Here is a 20,586-nt window from a genome sequence, read left to right as displayed (position 1 = left end):
TAGAGATTACAAATAGAGTTTTAACTCTCAAACCCAAATCCCACATACACCCAATAGCTCTCACTCTCACAAATAACAACCGGCAAAGAAGAAAATACATACCAAATCCTCATTTCCCAAAAGCTATACAACATGTAGCAGCAACATCTTTGATTGAGGGATTATTAACAAAAGGGGATTGCAGACAAATGGGAAGGAGCAGCACTGTTTCAAATGGGAGAGCCGAACGCTCTCCCTGGTATGTCTCTCATCTGATGCCGCTCCCCCACCTCTCCCACATTCGGCTGCAACCTTTATCCATACAAAAGCATTCAATAAAAAATCCAAAGTAAAGGAATAATCATTCCTTTACAAACATCATCATGACCTTCCTTTTTTCTTTTCAACAAACATCGTGTATTTACTCATGATGATGTCCACCAAACTTTTCTTTGTTTAGTTTACTAGCTGAAAGTGAATGTCAAGTTGGCCACTAATTTGGTCACTATCTAACGGAACCAACTGCTGGTGCTGCAGCTGTAATACCAAGACCCTCTCTAGAAAACAAGACGCCAAGCAGAAGCAGAAGAGGAGGACTCCCCTGTGATAATGTGCATTGTGTGCATGGATAGCATATGGAGGAAGGCCAAGCGGTGAGAGCGCCATGCAATTGTTCGCATGCTTTGTTTGTCGATTATTTCAGTAATAGAGCTTACTTAATATGTGGCCCTTCATTTGGCCCTTAAGTTTATACCTTAAAATGGATAAATTATAAGGAAAACTAATGAAAATGGAGTGAATAGTATCAGATTTGATTTTTTAATGTAAAAATATAATTTTTCGTTAAAGTGAACAGTACCGCAGATTTTCGTTAAATTTTATTTTTTATGTTCACCCGATTCCATGTGTCCTACCCCTCTCACGATACTCATAGCTCAACACCAACGGTGACCTCATACAAGAACCTCTTGTTAAAATGATAACGTATTATTCTTCTTTTTCATGACACATCAGGTCTTTATTGACGCACACAAGCAATAAAAATCAATTAATACTAAATTAATAAGATATAAAATTCCCAGAGAATTGTTTATTTCATGGCTGAACAACTGGTATCATTCTTATTCATTACTCCATCCTTTCATAAATGAATTACAATGCCCAATGACCAATGCTCTCAAGAAACTTTGAGCCGTCTAAATCTTTTTCCCTTGTTAAATTTGTAAAATGGTTTCTTGAAGGAAAAAAAGGACAAATAAAAAATTAGAATGAGATTATAAGAAAAGATATAAAATATTTGAAGCTAACGGAAAATTTGACGCAAAGTTGAAAGTAATAATATTCTAGGATTCATTAAACCGATCACACTTAGTGAAATAAGACTTGAGTGTTAGTTATTGTTTGTTTTCTTGGAGACCTATTGTTCCATCTTAGTTGATAAGCTCAAATTCCCACCTCTTATTTTTTTCCCCAACAAACACCAACACAACCCTTTCCCTCATTTCCTCGACTCTTCTCCATCTTCGGTGTTGACTCAGTTCGAAGAGAAGAATGGAGCTGATCACCAAAATTTCATCGCCCCTTCGCCCAACAAATACCTCCAATCGCCATTTGTTATCATCATCTTCGCAATTGTTGACATGTCGCCGCAAGAAGTAGTCAGCAACAACCTCCAAACGCTACCCGATCTCCTCCTGTCGGGGCTCTCCATCTGCTTCCTCTTCTCCTTCTCCGCCGGAGCTACCCTCTTCTCCAAAACCCCATTTCTCCATTTTCCTTCCAACCCTCGGCGCCTATTCAAAATCCCCACCATGTCCCTCCACCACCACCACCAGCAGCACCGCTTCCCCACCCCACAGTCCCTCTCCGAGTGGCTCAAGCCTCGATTGCTCTCCGACTCTCTGGCCTCTTGGGGGGTCAAGCCCGGGACCAAGAACGTCCACAACCTCTGGCTCGAGCTCTCCGAAGGCGAAAGCTCTTTAGCCGATTCATCCCCTCCGGTTCGAACGGTTCAGGTTGTGACGGTACGGATCATCGACAATAAATCCCGGGTTTTGGTCGAATCCCACCAAGAATTATCGGATGGCAGCGTCAGGAGCCGAGGCCGGCCATTGTCAGAGAAAATGAAGCCGGGAGAGGACCACGAATCTGCGGCGAACCGGGCGGTTATGGAAGAGCTCGGTTCAATATTGAATTCGGAAAGCAGCGGAATTGTGAAGATTGTTCCAGGTTCTTATGAGAAGAGGGTGGAGGAGCGGCATTCGATGTCGTACCCGGGGTTGCCGGCGTGTTATGTGCTGCACTCGGTGGATGCTTGGGTGGAGGGCTTGCCGGATGGTGAGTTTTGCACCGGGGAGGAGCACGAGTATTCGGATGGCGGAGCGATGAGCATTGCTCACGAGGCTGTGTACGTCAAGAAGCATTTTTGGAAATGGGTTAGTCTTGAGTGATCAACTGATGAACTTTTTTGTTTTTTTGATATAAGGAAATTGTCTCTTTACAAATTAACAACGTAGTTCTTGTTAATACTGTAAAATACTTGAAATTTACACAATACTGTACTGTAAGACGTTGTTTTGAGGCTTTCAGCTGCTATATAGTATATACTGCATAATTGATGTCTTTGTTCGGTTCATTGCGAACTGATTGATGCAGTTTTCGGGTGCATGAATGTCTGATAACTTTTCCTTTTGGTTATCAGTGAAGAGAGTTACGAAATTCGTCAATGTTTGAGACTGTGATAGTGATAACTTTTCCTTTAGTTATATATTTGCATGATTTCTTTGCAGTTTTTCAGTTTTGCACGATTTCTGATTTCAATAATTCGATGTTAAACTCCTATATTCACTTGGTAGTTGATCGTTCACTCACACAAGTCACATATGAACGAAATGAACCGAGCTAGTAACCAACTTAAGGACGAAAAGAGGGCGGAGTCTGTTCGGGCATATGCAGAGTAGGGCTTCTGCTCAAACTAATAGATAGATTTATCAAACGTAACCACCCCCCCCTCCCCCAAGCTATAACCCCTTTGAGGTCAATCAGAGCTGAGAGAGCCCTCACCGTAGTAGCCTTCGGTTGGAAAGTGCTCAGCATGGGAGAGCAGGGAGTGACCAATAATGGTTGTTTGGGAAGCAGTTAACATTGCCGCAATATACTGTACCAATGATTTTGATCACTTGACGATGTACAAATGAATGCTTGACCTAGGCAGGTGTTACTTGCGAGCGCCTGTAAGGGAGAGGGCTTCTCGCCCAATCCGAATAATTATATATGTAGTGTACTACCTTTCTTAACCTTAACTCTAAGCACAATAAAGTAGCCTCAATGCAGCACTATAACTAACACTAATACTTGTTGACCTCCCTTGAACTACCGGAACACAAGTAGGCTTCTCCACCCGGGTATGTATATGCGTAGATTTGGTTCAAATAGTGTTGCTCCGTTAACTTGGCCATTGTTTACAAATGCTAATATATGCCTGTAGAGTGGTGAAATTGATATAGCCAGAGACAGAGGTGCAAGTGAAGGTTAATAGTATACAGTGAGAAGTAGTTCAGTAGTTCCTGCTTATGTCTTCGTTTGGTTGGTTAAGGCTTGATTGTTGTTGTAGTTCCTGTTTTTGTCTTCGCTTGGTTGGTTAAGGCTTGATTGTTGTTGTTGTACAGAATTTACCCGATTGATGTTGAAATGCAATTATAATGCGTCTTTGTCGTCGAGTTTGTGTGGTTTTTTTATCAGGTTGGAGACGCAAGCTTTCCTTTCGTTTCGTTAAAAAAGTACTTTTTACTTTTGATATTTCTTTTGAGGACGCACTGAAAGTCGAAGCGTTTGTTTGTTTGCAAGATACGCCAAGAGACGGTCGTGCTCAAGTGCTAAACACTCTAATTGCTATAATCTAATAATGGCTTTTCGCAACTGCACACCGGAGAAATCTTGCGTGGTAGTTGCCGGATCTCGGGGGTTGTGTTATTCACACTCCTTTTAACCTTCTACACAATTCATGTTAATTTCTGTTTTTTGTTCTTCTTTAAATCATTCAATCCGAAGATCAAAAATTAGTAAAACATAACAAAATGTGTGCGGTTTGCACCACCCTTTCGCCAATTGACGGAACTAAAAAGTTTGACATAAAGTTAATGAAACTGATGATGGTAAAAGGTGAAAAGCATCTTTACCACAAAGGCTGTAAAGGCAAACCATATTTGGTCATATTTTCTTCCATAATAGGTTGTAGTTTCAAAGAGGTCAATTAGTCGACTAACTGCAGTTTAAAAGCATTTTGATATCTTAAATGGTAAAGTTTAATTTGTATAGAACTCTGCAGAAAGTATTCGAAGTACGACTTCTTAATTTTTCGATACAAGCGTGAGAGTTATTTTATTCAGACAACTCCATCAGATATTTTTCGTTTGTTCATTTTCACCGGAATTAGGACATTGTGATGTATGTTCAATTGACAAATTCATTTCCATTGTTGGGTTGGTAGAATTATGCCCAACGATTCTGCTGCGACGTTGCTTCCATGCATTACAAGTCCACATGATTATTAGAGGTGAAGGGTTGAAGTGTAAATTTGGAAATTCCTTAACGTAGAAAACTATGAATTTTCCCCCCTTTTTGTTTCTCCTTTTCTTTCTTGTTGGCATGTTAGCTATCAATATCACTACTCTTTTATGTCCTTTTACCCCTCAATCTCTTCCCTTTTCTCCTCCCCACAAAACTACCACCAAAACCCACTATTGAAAAAGAATCTATGAGAACATGATCTTCATTTTCGATGTTTTCCACCCCATCACTTTTCAAGCATATTCATCGTGACAGTCGAGGTTCTGTTTTTGAGTTCATTCTCACTCAGTATTGCTTGTATTGTAAAGAAAATAAAAAGAAGATAAGATCAATGGTACAATTAAGCAAGCTTATCATTCTCACTCATATATGATCATTACTTCCAGTCCTATATATCAATCATATGATTGTTACAAATTTACAAGCACTTAAGCGCAGAACAAAAGATCAACAAACATGACCAAGCAAATATTCAAGAACCAAACAACACATATACGTTAGTAGTACGAAGTAGTCTTTGTAGTCCCGGGAAGAACTTCTCTATGCCACTGCGGCGTTATCCCAAGCATGATGTAGGTAAGTTTCTCTCGCAATTCAGACGTTGGTAGAACACTGAGTCCCTTGCCTTGTAGTGAGAGGACCAGTTGGAGCAGCAGGACCAAAAGCCATGACAGCAAGACAATCCACGTTGACCCTATACTTCCCGGAAACCCAAACTCCGACCTTCCATCGAAGTCGTCCAATCACTTTGAGATTCAAAACCAGTCTACCAGCCGTTTGATCACGTCCCATTTCATAACCGAAAGAGGGACCCACTGGCAGACCGATTCCCACCAAAGAAGCTGTCAAGATATTACTGTCTTCATGTCCTTGGTAAAACGGAGGAAGAGAGGTGTAGACAGTGATTTGCTGGCCCTTGTATGCAGCATAGACTTGAAGCTCGTCGTAGTAAATCCCGACTTTCTGATTAGGGTTTTTTGAAAGTAGGGTGAGTTGGACGGAGGAGTTGAGGAGGTAGCTGCTGAAGAGGTTGAGCTGGTAGATATCGGCTTCCTTGAGGGAGAACTCAGGTTTCGTGGGGCGGAGGATAAGCCAAACGACTAGTATTATGGAGAGAATTGTGGTGCCAAATGTAGAGAATAGTAAGAAAAGATTCTTGTAGAGCTTGCAAATGTTAAGTCCGTGTTTGTTGCCACAGTGTTTAGGAGATTTTGTGAGGGCTTGAGACATTTGGAGCTACAAATATTTAGAGAGAGAGAGTTAGAGGGAGAGAGAGAGCGAAAGAGAGAAAGAGAGAGTTAGAGAGAGAGAGAGGAGGTTTCCAGGGTTAAGCAAGAGGGGAGGGAGGTGACGGGGTTAATAAAGGGAGCAAAAAGTAGCAATAATTTTGCTCTCTCTTGGACTTTTGACTGGCAGCTTCCTCATATTGTGGTGGGAAGGGGCTGTAAGTTATATATTTGCTTGTAAACTTCTACGCTTCTAATTTAAAAAGGTGATTGAAAATCTTATACTATACGACCGTGAATCTGTACTATTGTCAGGTAGTAGCATGTATTCGAATATATATATATATATATATATATATATATATATATATATATATGTGTGTGTGTGTGTGTGTGTGTGTGACATTAGATCAATTGATAGTCAACAACATAACATACTTAATTATCCAAAAACAAAGAGAAAATATTACATGTTTATGTAAAATCATGCACATATATCCACAGTGATTGAAATCTTATACTTTACGACCATAAATCTTGTTAGCTAGTAGCATGTATTTTGGATATATATATATATATATATATATATATATATATATATATATATGACATTAGATCAATTGACAGCTAGCAACATAACATATTTAATTATCCAGAAATGAACTGAAAATATTACATGTTTACGTAAAATCATGCACATATATCAACAGTTGGATCATTGTACACATGTTGATCGATGTTGAATGGTTGATCATGCTTCGTGTGGTTGATGTGCCTTCCTGTGGATCAACGTAGCACATCAGATAGGGTACTTTTGGGATGATTCACGAATGGGCGGTGAGGTGAAGAGCTTAGCCTTTTTCCTAAAAGCAAATTGCATTTCTATATATATTTGTCTATTTACTAACTTGCAAATGCAAAAGTTTGCATGAAGGAAATAGTAGTGCTGCTTGAAAACGACATGAAAACATAGGAAGTTGTGCTGGTTCAAGTAAACCCCTTTGCGGCTTAAGAGTCCAAAACAACTTACGACTTAGGGTTAGGGTGGAAAAGTTCTTGTTAATTTGGAAATTAGAGTAATCAAACCAATAGACCATCCATCATCTGTCTTGATTAATTCATGAATATTCTAGGTTGTTCATATTATTGTCAATATCCATGCATGTAACATTGATTTGTAAATGAGGATTTAGTCAATTGACTTACACGGATGTCGCCTTCTTGTTAAAAAAGAAGAAGAAAGAAATACATATATGTGGGAATATACATGATTGAGTAGGTCTCAAGATATGCATGATGATTCATGATTGTACATGTGTGCCATGCAACAAAGTTTCAAAAGTTGAAATTATGGACGCTTCTTATACCTTTTTATGCTTTAGCAAGAAATATAATGTAAAATAAATATAGGGTACCATGATGATCAAAATTCAAAAGCAGACAGATGATACTGGGGATATCTCTGTCGATCAATCTTAGCCAGAATCAGATATTGGGAAGCACTTTTGGAATAATTGAGTGGACAGTGAAGGCTTTTAAAAGAGCAGTAAGATATAGCCTGTCTTATTGATTGAATGGGAGTGAGAAGAAAATGGTGCAATATAGCCTAGTGGCAGCCCCCCCCTCCCCTTCTTCTTCTCTTAGCTTTGTCCTCCCTTGTTCTAGTAAATGGAAGATTAATCATTAAAACTTTGAGATTACGGATTAAGATATGATTAATTGACGGCGAAAATCTTGCTTAACTAGGGTCTAAAGTCTAAACACAATCAGAGAGGGAGTTTTCAAATTTATTCATTAGAAAGAGTTCGTAAGGAGAGAAGACATGGAGAATCTGTAAACAGGCTTTTTGGAAGCCACTGGGAGACCTCACCCCAATCATTCATGTTCTTGGGTTTATTGTGTCTTTTTATGCAGGTTTTGTTTTTTAGTTAAGAAAATGCTATAAGACTGTTAGTTGATGAGCATCAGCATATATATATATTTATTTGAGAGATATTCTAATCATATTTAAATTATTGAGGGATGATTTAAACTTTAGCGTTAAGAAGGTGACACGTTATTCTGGTAAACTTGACTATACATATGTCTACGATATCGAAGTGAAACTCAACCTAAACTAAAGCTTACTTTGTTCTGTATTATGATTTGGTTCATTATTAGGAGGGACCCTCTTGTTAAGAATCTTGAAGAGAATATTATACAGTTGCTGCTCAATTGTTTGAAAGCTGGGAGGTACTTTGTTTTTTGCTTTTTTGTAACTTCTCACTTGAGTGATTTCTCATCTACTCATCTGACTAGTCATTTTTCCTCTTAAGTTTTGCTTATTTCTTCCATCTGGGTCCGCAAAAAAGAAAGATCCCTTATGACTTTGATTATAATAGGGACAAAGGAAAAAAAAAAAGATTTAGCTTTTTTTTCATTTCACTGATTGTTTAGAGATAAACATGTTCTTCTGGGGGCATATGATGGTAGCCCTCTGGTTCCACCACCACCATATTCAGCCAATCCGGGCTAATAGAGTGTGTTGAGTCATCGATGAACTGGAGGACGAAGAGAGACTTCGGTAGGTGCGTCACATGGTTAGACATGCAGGACAAGTCACTAATTAAGAAGTTGCCACGTCGATACAAGCACAGTGTGGGAGGAGGGGGGTGGTTGTTGTGAGAGAAAATGAAAGACCCTACTTTTCCTAAAGTTTACTTATACCTGAGATGTCACTGTATACATAGAAAAATTAAACACATGATAATATGAATTGACTTGAGATACTGTCGCAATGACATATCGTTTTTTTCGCTGGTTTAGTTGGGCCTAGAATGATTGCATTGGGAAGATAACCATATGATATACCTGCAAATTGGTGGTGGCGAAGATCATGTGTTGTTCATATGCATCTATATCTTTCTATCCCAACATCTGCAAATATATTCCATGCATTATTTCAACTAAGGTCATTTTAATCGAATGAGGGCCAAAGGCTTCCTATTAGCCTTATAGTTGTACAAGAAATTATATTTTAATGAACAATGTTAAACCATATTTCATATCATCTCCAACCGAGGGGGCCAAAAAGTCATAGGTCAAACATAGCCGTTTGACAAAAAATCACCTCCAACCGAGGGGGTCAAAGAGCCATGGGCCAAACATGATTTATTATTTTAATTAAATTAATATGTTTAATTAAATTAAACTATCATATTAAAATAAGATTCTTGAACGTATTTTGAATGTTAATTGTCGCCAAATGAATAAGCCTCTAGATTTCTTATCTTTATATAATCTCAATAATTTTTTGGGTAGGATTTCGAGTAATACGTGTCGCTAACATGAGTAACTCTCTAGATTTCTTATCTTTATATAATCTCAATAATTTTTCGAATAAGATTTCGAGTGACACATGTTGCTAAAGTAAGTAACTCTCCAGATTTCTTATCTTTATGTAATCTTAATAATTTTTCGGATATGATTTCAAGTGCCACGTGTCCAGATGTAATTGGTTGTGCAAATTTTAGATAGGATTCTTATCTATGTGACACTTCTTATCTTCAGAAATTTTTTTTTAAATTCGTCCAAAAAAAAAAAATCAAATTCCAACGGCAACTTAACAACAACATGACGTTAGCTAGCCGTTGTTAGCTGGCGTCATGCTGACGCCAGGTAGCCATTGGCATTCAAATGGGCTGAGCTAGAGGGCTGGTAAAATGTTAAGCTTGACATTGTGGAGCTAGAGGGTTGGCAAAATGTCAAGTTTGACATTCTAGCGCTGGAGGGCTAGGCTGGAAGGCTAGCTGGCCGGAAATGGCCAGCCAACTCGCCTGATTTGGGGGTTTGGGCCGGTGGGGCCCACAAGTCATTTGACCTAGCCCTCGGTTAGAGATGGTTTTCATATCATTCCAAGCTATTTTTAGCTCTATGACCCTTTGACCGAATCGGTTGGAGATGACCTAATGCACATCACAACTTAAGCACGGCATGCATTACTTAGTGATGGTATGAATTATTGACAAAGCCATATTTTCGTACTAGAAAAAGATGTTACGTGCCTTTGAGTTGAGTTGCCTATAAACTAAGACTTGTTTACAAGTTGGGAAATTACCTACCACAATTAGTGGGGAAAGAGAGAAGGCAATCATCAATTTGTGGACGCTGTCGACTTTGACAAGCCTTTTTGTTTTTGGACAGCATGCACGTAATCGTCGGCTGTATCCAAGACGACGACGTATCTATCTATGTCCATAGGCTGTTTTGGTGGTAGAAAATGATGTTTATGAATTCAAGCTGCAGAGTGGACTGGAGCACTCAGTTTTTGCTCACCACAATCAGAATTTAAATGTACAAAAACAACTAATGCTTATTTGTTTACGGAATGAGCAGGTATAGAAAGTAGCCAACATGACGTAATTCACGAGTGTGGCAATATTTCAAGCCTAACACATGGGTGAACATGTTTGATGTTGTGAAATAAGTTAAAAGTTCAACCAAAAAACTAATCAGTAATAGGTAAATAACTCAACTCTTATAACAGCTTGAAAGCTGATACATACGTAAACCTGCTTTGATCTTATGAAAATGTTGGAAGTTTGACTAAAAAACTAATCAATAATAGGTGAGTAGCTCAACTCCTTATAACAACTTGCAAAGCTTTTAAACTTTCCGACGTGGATTCTCCGCATCCTCATGGTGGGGCACTTGATGTTAACAAAGGGGTAGTAAAACGTCGTTAATATACAACTTATACCTAATAATACCTAATGGGGTTCATTCAAAATATTTTGTTGGTGATAATAACACAAGCAGTGATCAAATGAAGTTTGTATACCCACTGAGATTTGAAATCTTGAATGAACAAACCTATGTGATAACAAACAAAAATACAATGACTAAAACATCCCTAGGAAGAAAAATATACAACCCCATTTTACAGAGGATACATTGGTAAAACGAGTTGATACATATATACGTGAAAGATGAATGCAGAAGTGATGTCAGAAGCTTCTTCAGGCCTGTACTATTCTCCTCACCTGTGTTTCTTGGCATCAAAAACTGAAAAACGGTATAACAAAGCTATATACTCTTACCCATCCGCCATCTTAACTTGAAGTACAAGAAACTCTATAAGTAGTTAACCCTCATATGTATTGCCATCAGTTTCTGCAGGTGAAGGATCATTACTTGCTTGACGAACAAACTGCCCTTTTATTCTGGGACGCTGCTCTGCGAGTTTCTTTCTGCTCTCGTAGCGAACCTGAAAAATGAAACATCTCATGTTAAAATGCGAGTTTCTTTGGGGACTAGGGTAGGAGAGGCAGAAATAGTAGTAAAAATGAGAACAATGATAGAAAGGTTGACAAAGATAGTGATGTACCTTCTTGTCGTAGCATCTATCTTTGCGCTTCAAGCGGAACTTGTTTAGAGCTGCTTCTCTTTGGATGGATCGATGAGAATTTCCGTTTTGATTAAAGAAACTGTCTTCATTCTTGTGCTCTGGAGCAGCCCTGAACATAGCCACCTGATCAACATTGTTGCTTCCACAAGCACTTCCATACCCCATGCTACTGAGATGACCTGTATTGCCATTACAGAAACTGCTACTTGCACTTTGATCGGTTGCTGAGGACATATGCCCTCGATCCTCATTGAATCTCTGATCCTGATTCTGAGCTTGGTCCATTGTAACTTTGGCATTTTGATAAAGTGTGCCGTATACTTTCTCAGATTTATCTGTTTGAAGATTTGCGGGGTAAAATGTATTCATCAGGAATGAGGGTTCCTGCTGGGCAGCTGAACTAGCAATTGGTGATGGACTTGATTGTGCACAAAACATTGGAGGCAGTACCGTACCATACCCATTGCTTAGATTGTTAACCCTTATGCCTTTCACGGGAACTGGAAGAGGAAATAGTCTCTGCTCAGGGCATGCCATTCCAACTTCGGATTGGTTAGATTGACCAGTAGCTAGAGTAATAATACTCCTGGGAGTACTAAAAGTTGTAGCAGGAGTATCACAATCAGCATTGGTATTAGATGTTTGCTTCTCGCACGTAGTTTCGTATGCCTTTTGCTGATCACACAGTGAAGTTTTCTGGGGCTGCATTGGCTTGTTGATGTATCTGCAAGACAGATCGTTAATTGATATAGAAAATAAGTCCCGTCGAAGAGCAAAACTGATGTGCACAAGTCACAAAATTCCAAGTGTAGAAAATGGAAACTCACCTTGAAAAGGCGGAAGCATCAGAGTGGCCAAGGGTGTGCCTTTTCTCAGTAACTCGATTCTCAAAGCCACTGGAGTCGGGTCTTCTCAAGGACAGATCCAATTGTGGAGCAGAATCAAACATGCTAGGTGCATTACTTGAAAAAGAATTTCTCTGGTTGCTACTTGGATATTTACTGAATGCTCCAATGAAGTCAGTAATATCTCTACAAGAGTTGACAAGTAGATCGTTATTGTCACAAGCTTCACTAGTCATATTATCATCCCTCCTCTGACTTTCTGCCTTGGCACCCTTGCCTGGTGAAACTGCTGTGTCAGTGATTTCATCGGCAGTCTTAGTTGTTCCTAATTGGATACAATCATAAAATATTAGCAGGCCTTCCTACATAACTGAACAGACGAAGCTATTAAATCGGAAAGGCATAGATGTTATACCTCTAGCTGCATTTCCATGCGTAAGAAATTTCTCTCCAAAAGTGGCGTGTGCTTCATCTTTCTTCGTTTTTCCCCGAATTTGCATATCTACAGGGGCATTCTCAGTTTCGAAGTCTGGCTTTGTACAAGAGCTCTGCAAGAGAATAAATCGTACAGTCAGTCTACTGAAAAATTCATGTAACCAACCTAAATTGAAAGGAAGTTCCTATCATCAAGCATTTGAAGCATTATGATAGGGTAGTCATAAACAATCTACACTGTTAGAATTCAAATAAGAGTGTTTTTCTGTGCCATTTAGAAATTATAAAACAAGAACCTGAGAATCAGTCCCTTTTCCCATGTTTTCGTTAACACGTGCCATATAGCCACTTGAATGATTGCTTGCACCATCGTTTTCACAAGTGGCTTTGATCTTTTGTTGTCCAACACTCTCATTGAGGGGGCCATTCCGGGCTAACTGACAGATAATAAAATTTAGGTTTAATCAGAAACCATACGACAAAATTTACAAGCTAAACCAAAGAACAGAACAGAAAGTTGTGCAGGCATACAGATTGTCTTCTCCAAACATGCTGCCATAGATTTGTCAGCTCATTCTTCCTAATAGGCTTGACTAGATAGTCAGAAACGCCTCTCGTCATGCATTTGTAAACGGTGCTAATTGAATCCTGAGAGGACATCACTGCACGATCACAAAAGAAGAGCAAATTTGTTAAGCACCACCATTATGAAAAATCAAATCAGTTATTAATCAAAATCCACATTTATTTGTTCTTCGTATCGTACTTATAACAGGAATATTTTTGCAGATCTCGTGCTCCATGATTAGCGTAAGCAAAGCAAATCCAGATATCGATGGCAGATCGACCTCTGTCAGTATCAGGTCTATGTTATGAGGCCTTGCCTTCAGTATCTCCCAAGCGTTTAAGCCATCAGCTACAGCAGCAACTGCTCAAACAAAAAACAGGAGCCTTCATAAGAACAGTCTCAAAACATTCATGCTTAAGCAGAATATATAATCCTTTTCGTCAATAACGAATGAAGGCCAAAGCGAGTGACTTTAACCATTAATTCCTTTGTTCATTGAACTCAGAACAAGTAACAGTAAAAAGAGAAATCGTTCTGTTTATGTAACTAGAGCTAAACGCCTTCATCGATATCGTTAAATTATAAAATTTACAGTCTTTTAATTGCTTAACAATTTGGTATGAATGCAAACTTATAAGATCTAAAGAACACACAATATATAGTTGAGTTGACCTTACAGACTCTACATCCATTTCTGTAACTGGCCTATGTTTCTTTCCATTAACATAAGCCCAACATAAAAGCTTCAACCTCATGATAATTCAACAATAATCTTCAATTCCTCATCCAAAATCTTTCCTTTTTTTTTTTCTTATCCAACAAGGTAATATATTAAAACGAGAAAAGCAGCAAAGAATCCAACTAACGGGATCATAAAAATTCAAACACCTAAAAATCCACACCCAAAAATCGCCAAATAAACAAAAACCCAGTTCATCATTCATCAAGATCCGCCACAAAATCCATCAAAACCGAAACTTTAATCAAATTAAGCAAAATACCAGATCATCATTCAGCAGAATCCGCTATATATTCCATCAAAACGAAAACTTTAAGCAAATTAAAGCAAACCCCACTAACCTCTGTAGCTACATTTCCTGAGAAGCGCAGCTATAATATGCCTGGTGGAGTCATCAGCTTCCACCAGCAACACCCGCATGTTCATCGTCGGCAGCAGCTTCTCCCACCGCATCGTCCCGACGGAAGAGTCGCACTCGCCGCCGTCCTTCTTCTCCGCCTCTACTCTCAGCTTCGCTTCCACGTCCTCCCTATTGATACCCACCTCGCCCATTTCTCTCTAAATTTCTATTTGCACCCACCGGAGGAAACAGAGCTACGCAATGTTTCAGTGATGCTGGAGAGTTTGGGAAATTGCCTCAATGTCTTCTCATGCTTTTTTTCTCAAGGTTCAGACCTTTTTGTCCGTAAAAATATCTGAAACTTCCGGTCCCAAATCAATCGGACGGCGAAGATGCCGATTCCCAATCAATCTAACGGTGAAAAATATCTCAGCCTACCAGTGGGGAGGAAAATATCTACAACCCTGTTGCGGTGGGGCCGGTCTGCCACATCATCGAACCAATCTACGACAAGTGGCCATATATCGATCGAAAGGCGTGGCGTCATTGGCTTCGGCATCTGGTGGTCCAAATTAAAAGAAATCTCTTTTTTTCCCGGGAGATTTTTTGGGTGAGGACAGCTGGCGGGGTGGGCCCGGCGTGGTAGATATTTTTGAGTGCCTTGGGGCGGCGATGGATCTCATGGATAGGATCGAGCCACGTGGAGTGCTAGTGGAGGGAGTCTGATTTGTGGCCTTGGGAGTGGGGCTTGGACCAATGGGGGCATCTTACTTTTCAATTGCGTTTTTCTGTGTACTCTCAATGGGTGTACTCGCTTTCCGATTGGGGATAGGCAAACGTGTGGTTGTTGGCTTCTGATTGGGTTGGCTTCACTCGTTGAACAGTCTTCTGCCAATGTCAAAAAGTCGCTAGCCGCTAGTCGAGGCAGATAAAAACTTGCCTTCTAGAGGATTAAGATGAGGCTTAGGGGATATTTTTTGAATTTTAATTAAATATATTATATAATATATACGTAAAAAAAAAACTATATAATTGTATCAGGAATCATAAATTACAAAATATAATGATATATAAATTATAAAGTATTAGAATATTTTAAACACATAGGAAACAAACATATAATGAGTATTCATTTTGATATTCAACAAGTTTTTTACAATTTATTGAAAACATAAAGTGCCAAAAGTAAGTTATCAATGATGCCTCTCTAGGCGAGCTAGATGGACGCTTTGGTGGGTCTAAGCGAGAGCATAGGCGGATCTAGATGCCCTTTTATATTTTTTAAACGAGGCGCATCCCTGGGCAAGGCCTTTTTGAACAATGTAAATAACTTCGGTTATCTTAATCCAACATATATTGATCCCTCCATTAGGAGACTTTAGAGAAATTTTTGCTGGTTAAGTGGTGAAACTAAACTTTTATAGACTTAAAGTCATGGTTAAGATTCTACAGATAGAATTTGTCTCTGAAACTAGAATTGGAAAGAAGGGTGTCAAAAAGTTCTTAAGCCAACACATTATGATACTTTTTGTCCATATGGTACAACTGTGTCCTAAGAAGATAAAACAAGTTCACTTAATATAACATCACTAGGTTAGCAATATCACATGGAGGTTTAGTCATTACACTTAAAAAAAATTTGTTTACACACACGATATTTTACACTAATCTACACTAAAAAAAAAAATTAATCTTGGGATATTGGGAATTAGAAAGAACAAAAAAAAACCCTAATTCTTCAGTTACTACATTCAAAATTTCAAGATAACAAGACAGCACACAAAGGTATCTAGACATGCAGCTAATGATCCGCATTAGTGGCTCTTAATTCTTCATTATAGCGACTAATATTGTTTGTTTAATGGATAAGGATTAAAGAAAGTTGACTCTTTATATAGGGCCATGCTAGATGGCGGATTTGGATCCTCTCCTGAGCTAAAGGAGAGGATCATTTTGACCAGTTATCGTGGATCGTTGGATTTTTATTCAATGGCTACAAATAGGGAGGTCCCTTTAAAGTTATAATAGTTATAATTGTTGAATAAAAATTCAACGGCCCACAATAGCTGGTCAGGAGGATCCTCTCCATTAGCTCAGGAGAGGATCCAAATCCCTAGATGGCATCCACTGATTGAGTCCTCACATTCTCAAAAACATTTGTGTGATTATCGTTTTCACTTTTGATGTAAACCTAGTTTTTTATTTTGGTGGAACGAGTCGTCATTTGCACAAAATATTATCAAACTCTGGTTGGATTTGAGTGCGGTATTTGTAAATGATGGACTAATTAGAATCATAAAATAATCGCATATGCTCTGATGTCGCAATCTTAAATTATTGGAGTGGATTGTGTCTAACCAATCACTTATGCCTTCACTATACCTCATGATTTTCTAGCAAACCCATTATTTATATATGACCCTCTTACGTGGGCCGAGCTTTGGTGCAACGAAATGTTACTCTTTTGTAATTGAAAAGTCATAGGTTCTAAGTGTGAAAACAGTCTATTTGCAAAGGAAGAGTAAGACTAGGTACAATAGGCGCTCTTCCCCAATTTTTGCAAAACGAAAAACCTTATTGGCTTAGGGTCAGCCCCCTTTTATAGCTTCCTTATCATGTTATCATAGACATAATTCCATCAAGTCCGTGGTTACGTGCTAGCAATATAAGTTGGATATCATGGGGAGATATTATTCCTACAAACTAACTTATAAGGTGAAGGTGCTACTGAACATTCCATTAGGCTTCTGTATTCAACGTCCTCATTGGTCTACTCAAGCTATCAGCACTAACACAACAAAAACTCTTTCATTTGTATTAAACATATATGTGGATAAAAACTTGTATGTCACGAAGACTAATTATCTTGTTCCTTTCTCACTCGTGAAGAGTGGAAAACGAGAATGTACATTCAGATTGCAGGTAAGTTGTTGTTACATGTGGCTCCACTTATTATTGTCATCATGTGCTTCAGAGATATCAAGCTTCCACAAGCAAGCATTTGAGAACCCCTTCTGAGCATATGAGAAACCCTTCTAACCTTCATACCAAAATGCTTATTGTACGTCGTAAAGATGGAAATGCTTGTATACTTCTAGAGTAACAGCACCAGTCGGTCGGGATTAATTTTGAAGGTTTCGTGTCTTGTTGGATCTAACCACTTGTACTACAGAAACTTCCACAGGAGTGCAGTTAATGTATAAATTTTCAGACTCATTCATTCTCTTCCAGAACTATATGTAAACAATCTGATGAAGGTAAACATGCTGCAAGTTTCAGTACAAATTCATTGATGTTGTCAATCTTTGTTTTTCCCTACACTAACAGATCTCATTCTCTTATGTATGCAAAAATGCAGCTTGGATTTGCATCGATCGGGCTAAGTATACACACCGCACACAAATGTACATGATCATGAAAGGAGTAAATAGCAATAGATAATAGCCAGTATCTTAATATGTATGACAATTACGTTATATTGTTACATTAATAGAAAGAGCAAAGCAAAGGAAAGGCTCATAATACCAGTTGGTATGCTTCAAATCAAATGCATGAGCTAACCGCTGCCAATCACCGGTAAAACCAAAGTTTCCACGTACAAAACCACTTGTGCGTTCCTAGCAGGAGTGTTGAGTACAATCCTGCAAATGTCTTGTTCCGGTATATATAAGATCAAGTCACCTTTACTCGATTCCATCAAAACTTCATCATCTTCTTCCATAATGGATATAGGCTTCAACCGGATCACATATGGAGGGAAAATCTCCAGACGAATTTTCGCCAAAATAGTCCAAGATTGATCGACCCCATATTCCATCATCACCCATATGGTAAAGCCGGCAGGATGATTTAAATGATCAATGCAGGAAGTGTGAAAGAAGAGACGATCTCCAGTAGTTCCCACTCCCGTCCCCATGGAACATCCTTTATGCTTAATAAGGGAAAAGAAACGAAATTTCTCTTGTGCGAAATCAAAGGACCTGATTGTTGTTCCAGTATTTGTAGAGTTCATATCTGTCCAATGTAGAGCTCCATTTAAGAAGCACCCTCGCATGTTTATGTAAGCTTCCATGAGCCCGTTTTGAGTGCAAAGATTGCAACCAATATTCTTTCTTCGGGAGAATTAAAACCGCCCAAAAGGACCTTGTAGTCTTGAGTGGTGGAATCATAGCCGAATCCATAAAAACTTGGCTCCAAGGAAAACAATCGATGTCTGGTAGCTTACGGGCTGTTCTGGTACTAGGGTTCACAAGAGAAGTCTTCTGTTTTCATGCTGAGTGAGACCAGTCATCACGTGGGGGTTCAAGTAGTAGGCAGATGAGGCCATTGAAAGAACCCACAACGGATGAATCGTTGAGACTAGTATCATCTGGAAATTCATCTTCAAGGTCTCTACGTATTGCTGCTGCAGACGCGGAGGCGGAGACGCTGGAGACAACGTACTTCTTCTTCAGTGATAGGTAGTCAACGATTTGGGGAAATCGAGATGGGGGATCACGAAAGTGATGGGGACGTTCAAAGATGATCAAGATATTCTTATTGTTATCGTTGTGGTTTGTACGTCCTCGGTGCTTGGCGATGAAATCGGAAGTGGAGATTAAGGCACGCCATAACTTGCATACACAACAGAATCGGAGGAGAGATATAACCGGTAGCCATGAAAGTATCTCGACGATTATATCTTCATAGTTGGAGAAGAAGATCGACAATTCTCCACCATCATCCACCATAGTAGTAGAAAACGAATGGCTGAATACTTCAAATCTTATTGATCGATCGTTAAGGTTACACTAATAATATATATATATATATATATATATATATGCATATATGCAGTACTATTATATTAGGAATGTGATGGTGTAAATTTTTTAGTACTATATCTCTTAGACCATATATTATTCTATTAAAATTGTAATCTTATAGCAGGATATTCAATTGAGATGTTGAGATATTTTAATTTTTTTTTTTTACAAATTCAGGAGTATTCCAACAGAATTTTTAAGTGAATTTCTGAAAGTCTAGGTGTATTCAATCAGAATTTTTAATAAGAGTTTATAATATTTCATGTGTATTCAATTAAAAATTAATTTTAAAGGATTATAAAAAGTTAGGGAATTCGAGGAAATAAGAGATATTTCATAATGTATTTTAAGCATTCTAAAATCTCATATATTTCTTGAAAATTCAAAGGATTTCACTCAAAATTTTATATAGAATCTCTAGAAATTAATTAAATAAATTCTATCAAAATTCATAAATTTATAAATTTAATAAAATCATCACAATCTCAATTGAATACACATTTGTTATTGGGCTAGCTACAAAGGCTTGAGTTTTCTAAGTTGTCACATCTCAGCCCGGCCCCTATCACATCTCAGACTCGACTCAACCGTAGTACGATATTGTCCATTTTAGGCCCCGACCACGTCCTCATGATTTTGTTTCTGGGAACTCACACGAGAACTTTCCAATAGTCATCCATCCTGGGAATACTCTCACGCAAACTCGTTTAACTTCGAAGTTTCTACGGAACCCGAAATCAGTGAGCTTCCAAAAAATCTCGTGCTAAGGAAGGATGAGAATATACATATAAGGATCACTCTCTGGACGGAATCTTACATAAGTAGTCAAGAGGGCGATTGTTTTCAGATCTTTCTTTGTGCAAGGGAGGGTCTAGATATAGGGAATTCTTAGAGCCGCGTAATGTTTTAAAGAGAACGACGCCTAACTATCAAATCAATGCCGCCAAAGCGGTGGAAGAATGCGATTGTTCTCTCGATTTCTTCAACTGACTTGAGACAATGCCTTGTACAGATTAACCTTGTTGAGAACATCGAATATCTTGTCAAAAGGGAACGCCGCGGTGAGGAAGCATCTGACTTTCTGATCCAAAACCCACCAAGAATCTTGCTTCCACTGTCCCGAAAAGCCGCTTAAGCTGCGACGGCTCAATCTTCCCTTCCAAATCGTCGAGCACAAGTTGCAGAAACGGACCAATTTCCTCAGCAGTTAACAAACTTGGGGATTTTATAATCAACTGAGAAAGCACGAGGCCGTCGATTCAAACAGAACGGAAGGAATGAATCCGAGAACGCAGTGAACCCAAAGGTATCGAGCCAAAGCTGGATTCTTGTTAAAAAGCACTTGGCTTTCTTCCTCCCTGGCACAAGTTATAACGATTAGAATCTTGTAGAGTTGCTTACGTACTTCGGCGACAGCATTGAAGGGCACGGAAGGTTGGAAGTGAAAGCGGTGAGAAATGAGCGGTAGCCGGAGGAGGAGGAGGAGCTAGTTAAAATGAAAAGAGAGAATCCGAGGAGGAAGAAGAAGCGGGAAAAGGATGAGCGAACAAAGCGTACACAGCGGCCATTTTCCTGATTAAAAAAAAAAAAAACCTTTAACCCATATTTATTTTAATGAAAAATTATATTTTTATATTAAAAAATCAATCAAGATATTATTCATTTTACTTTTTATTTTATCGTTTTCGTTAAAA

General features: G+C 38.7%; 5 protein-coding genes across 5 annotated transcripts; 1 reads left to right on the top strand and 4 right to left on the bottom strand.

Annotated features, from left to right (window-relative positions):
* Nucleotides 1–1,405: 1,405 nt before the first annotated feature.
* Nucleotides 1,406–2,705, top strand: LOC103444367 (uncharacterized). Its single transcript, XM_008383296.4, has one exon. It carries the CDS (start codon nucleotides 1,620–1,622, stop codon nucleotides 2,427–2,429), a length of 810 nt encoding a protein of 269 aa, XP_008381518.2. The 5' UTR covers nucleotides 1,406–1,619; the 3' UTR covers nucleotides 2,430–2,705.
* A 2,175-nt stretch (nucleotides 2,706–4,880) lies between these two features.
* On the bottom strand, nucleotides 4,881–5,913 carry LOC103444357 (NDR1/HIN1-like protein 26). Its single transcript, XM_008383290.4, has one exon. The coding sequence runs from the start codon at nucleotides 5,776–5,778 to the stop codon at nucleotides 5,143–5,145; it is 636 nt and encodes a 211-aa protein (XP_008381512.2). The 5' UTR covers nucleotides 5,779–5,913; the 3' UTR covers nucleotides 4,881–5,142.
* A 4,658-nt stretch (nucleotides 5,914–10,571) lies between these two features.
* Nucleotides 10,572–14,501, bottom strand: LOC103444349 (two-component response regulator-like APRR5). Its single transcript, XM_029104827.2, has 8 exons — nucleotides 14,089–14,501; nucleotides 13,207–13,368; nucleotides 12,972–13,102; nucleotides 12,737–12,877; nucleotides 12,421–12,553; nucleotides 11,988–12,330; nucleotides 11,140–11,884; nucleotides 10,572–11,019 (listed from the first exon to the last, which is right to left on the bottom strand). Exons 1-8 carry the CDS (start codon nucleotides 14,297–14,299, stop codon nucleotides 10,897–10,899), a joined length of 1,989 nt encoding a protein of 662 aa, XP_028960660.1. The 5' UTR covers nucleotides 14,300–14,501; the 3' UTR covers nucleotides 10,572–10,896.
* A 3,142-nt stretch (nucleotides 14,502–17,643) lies between these two features.
* LOC114826501 (F-box/kelch-repeat protein At3g06240-like) lies at nucleotides 17,644–18,159 on the bottom strand. Its single transcript, XM_029106887.1, has one exon. It carries the CDS (start codon nucleotides 18,157–18,159, stop codon nucleotides 17,644–17,646), a length of 516 nt encoding a protein of 171 aa, XP_028962720.1.
* A 196-nt stretch (nucleotides 18,160–18,355) lies between these two features.
* LOC103417916 (uncharacterized) lies at nucleotides 18,356–18,817 on the bottom strand. The gene has a single exon (XM_029106882.1). The coding sequence runs from the start codon at nucleotides 18,815–18,817 to the stop codon at nucleotides 18,356–18,358; it is 462 nt and encodes a 153-aa protein (XP_028962715.1).
* Nucleotides 18,818–20,586: the final 1,769 nt, after the last annotated feature.

The sequence above is a fragment of the Malus domestica genome, chromosome 01, assembly GCF_042453785.1.
Source record: "Malus domestica chromosome 01, GDT2T_hap1".
NCBI classification, from domain to species: domain Eukaryota; kingdom Viridiplantae; phylum Streptophyta; class Magnoliopsida; order Rosales; family Rosaceae; genus Malus; species Malus domestica.
The sequence above is the reverse complement of the archived record's forward strand: the minus strand, read 5'-3'. Positions and strand labels throughout refer to the sequence as shown.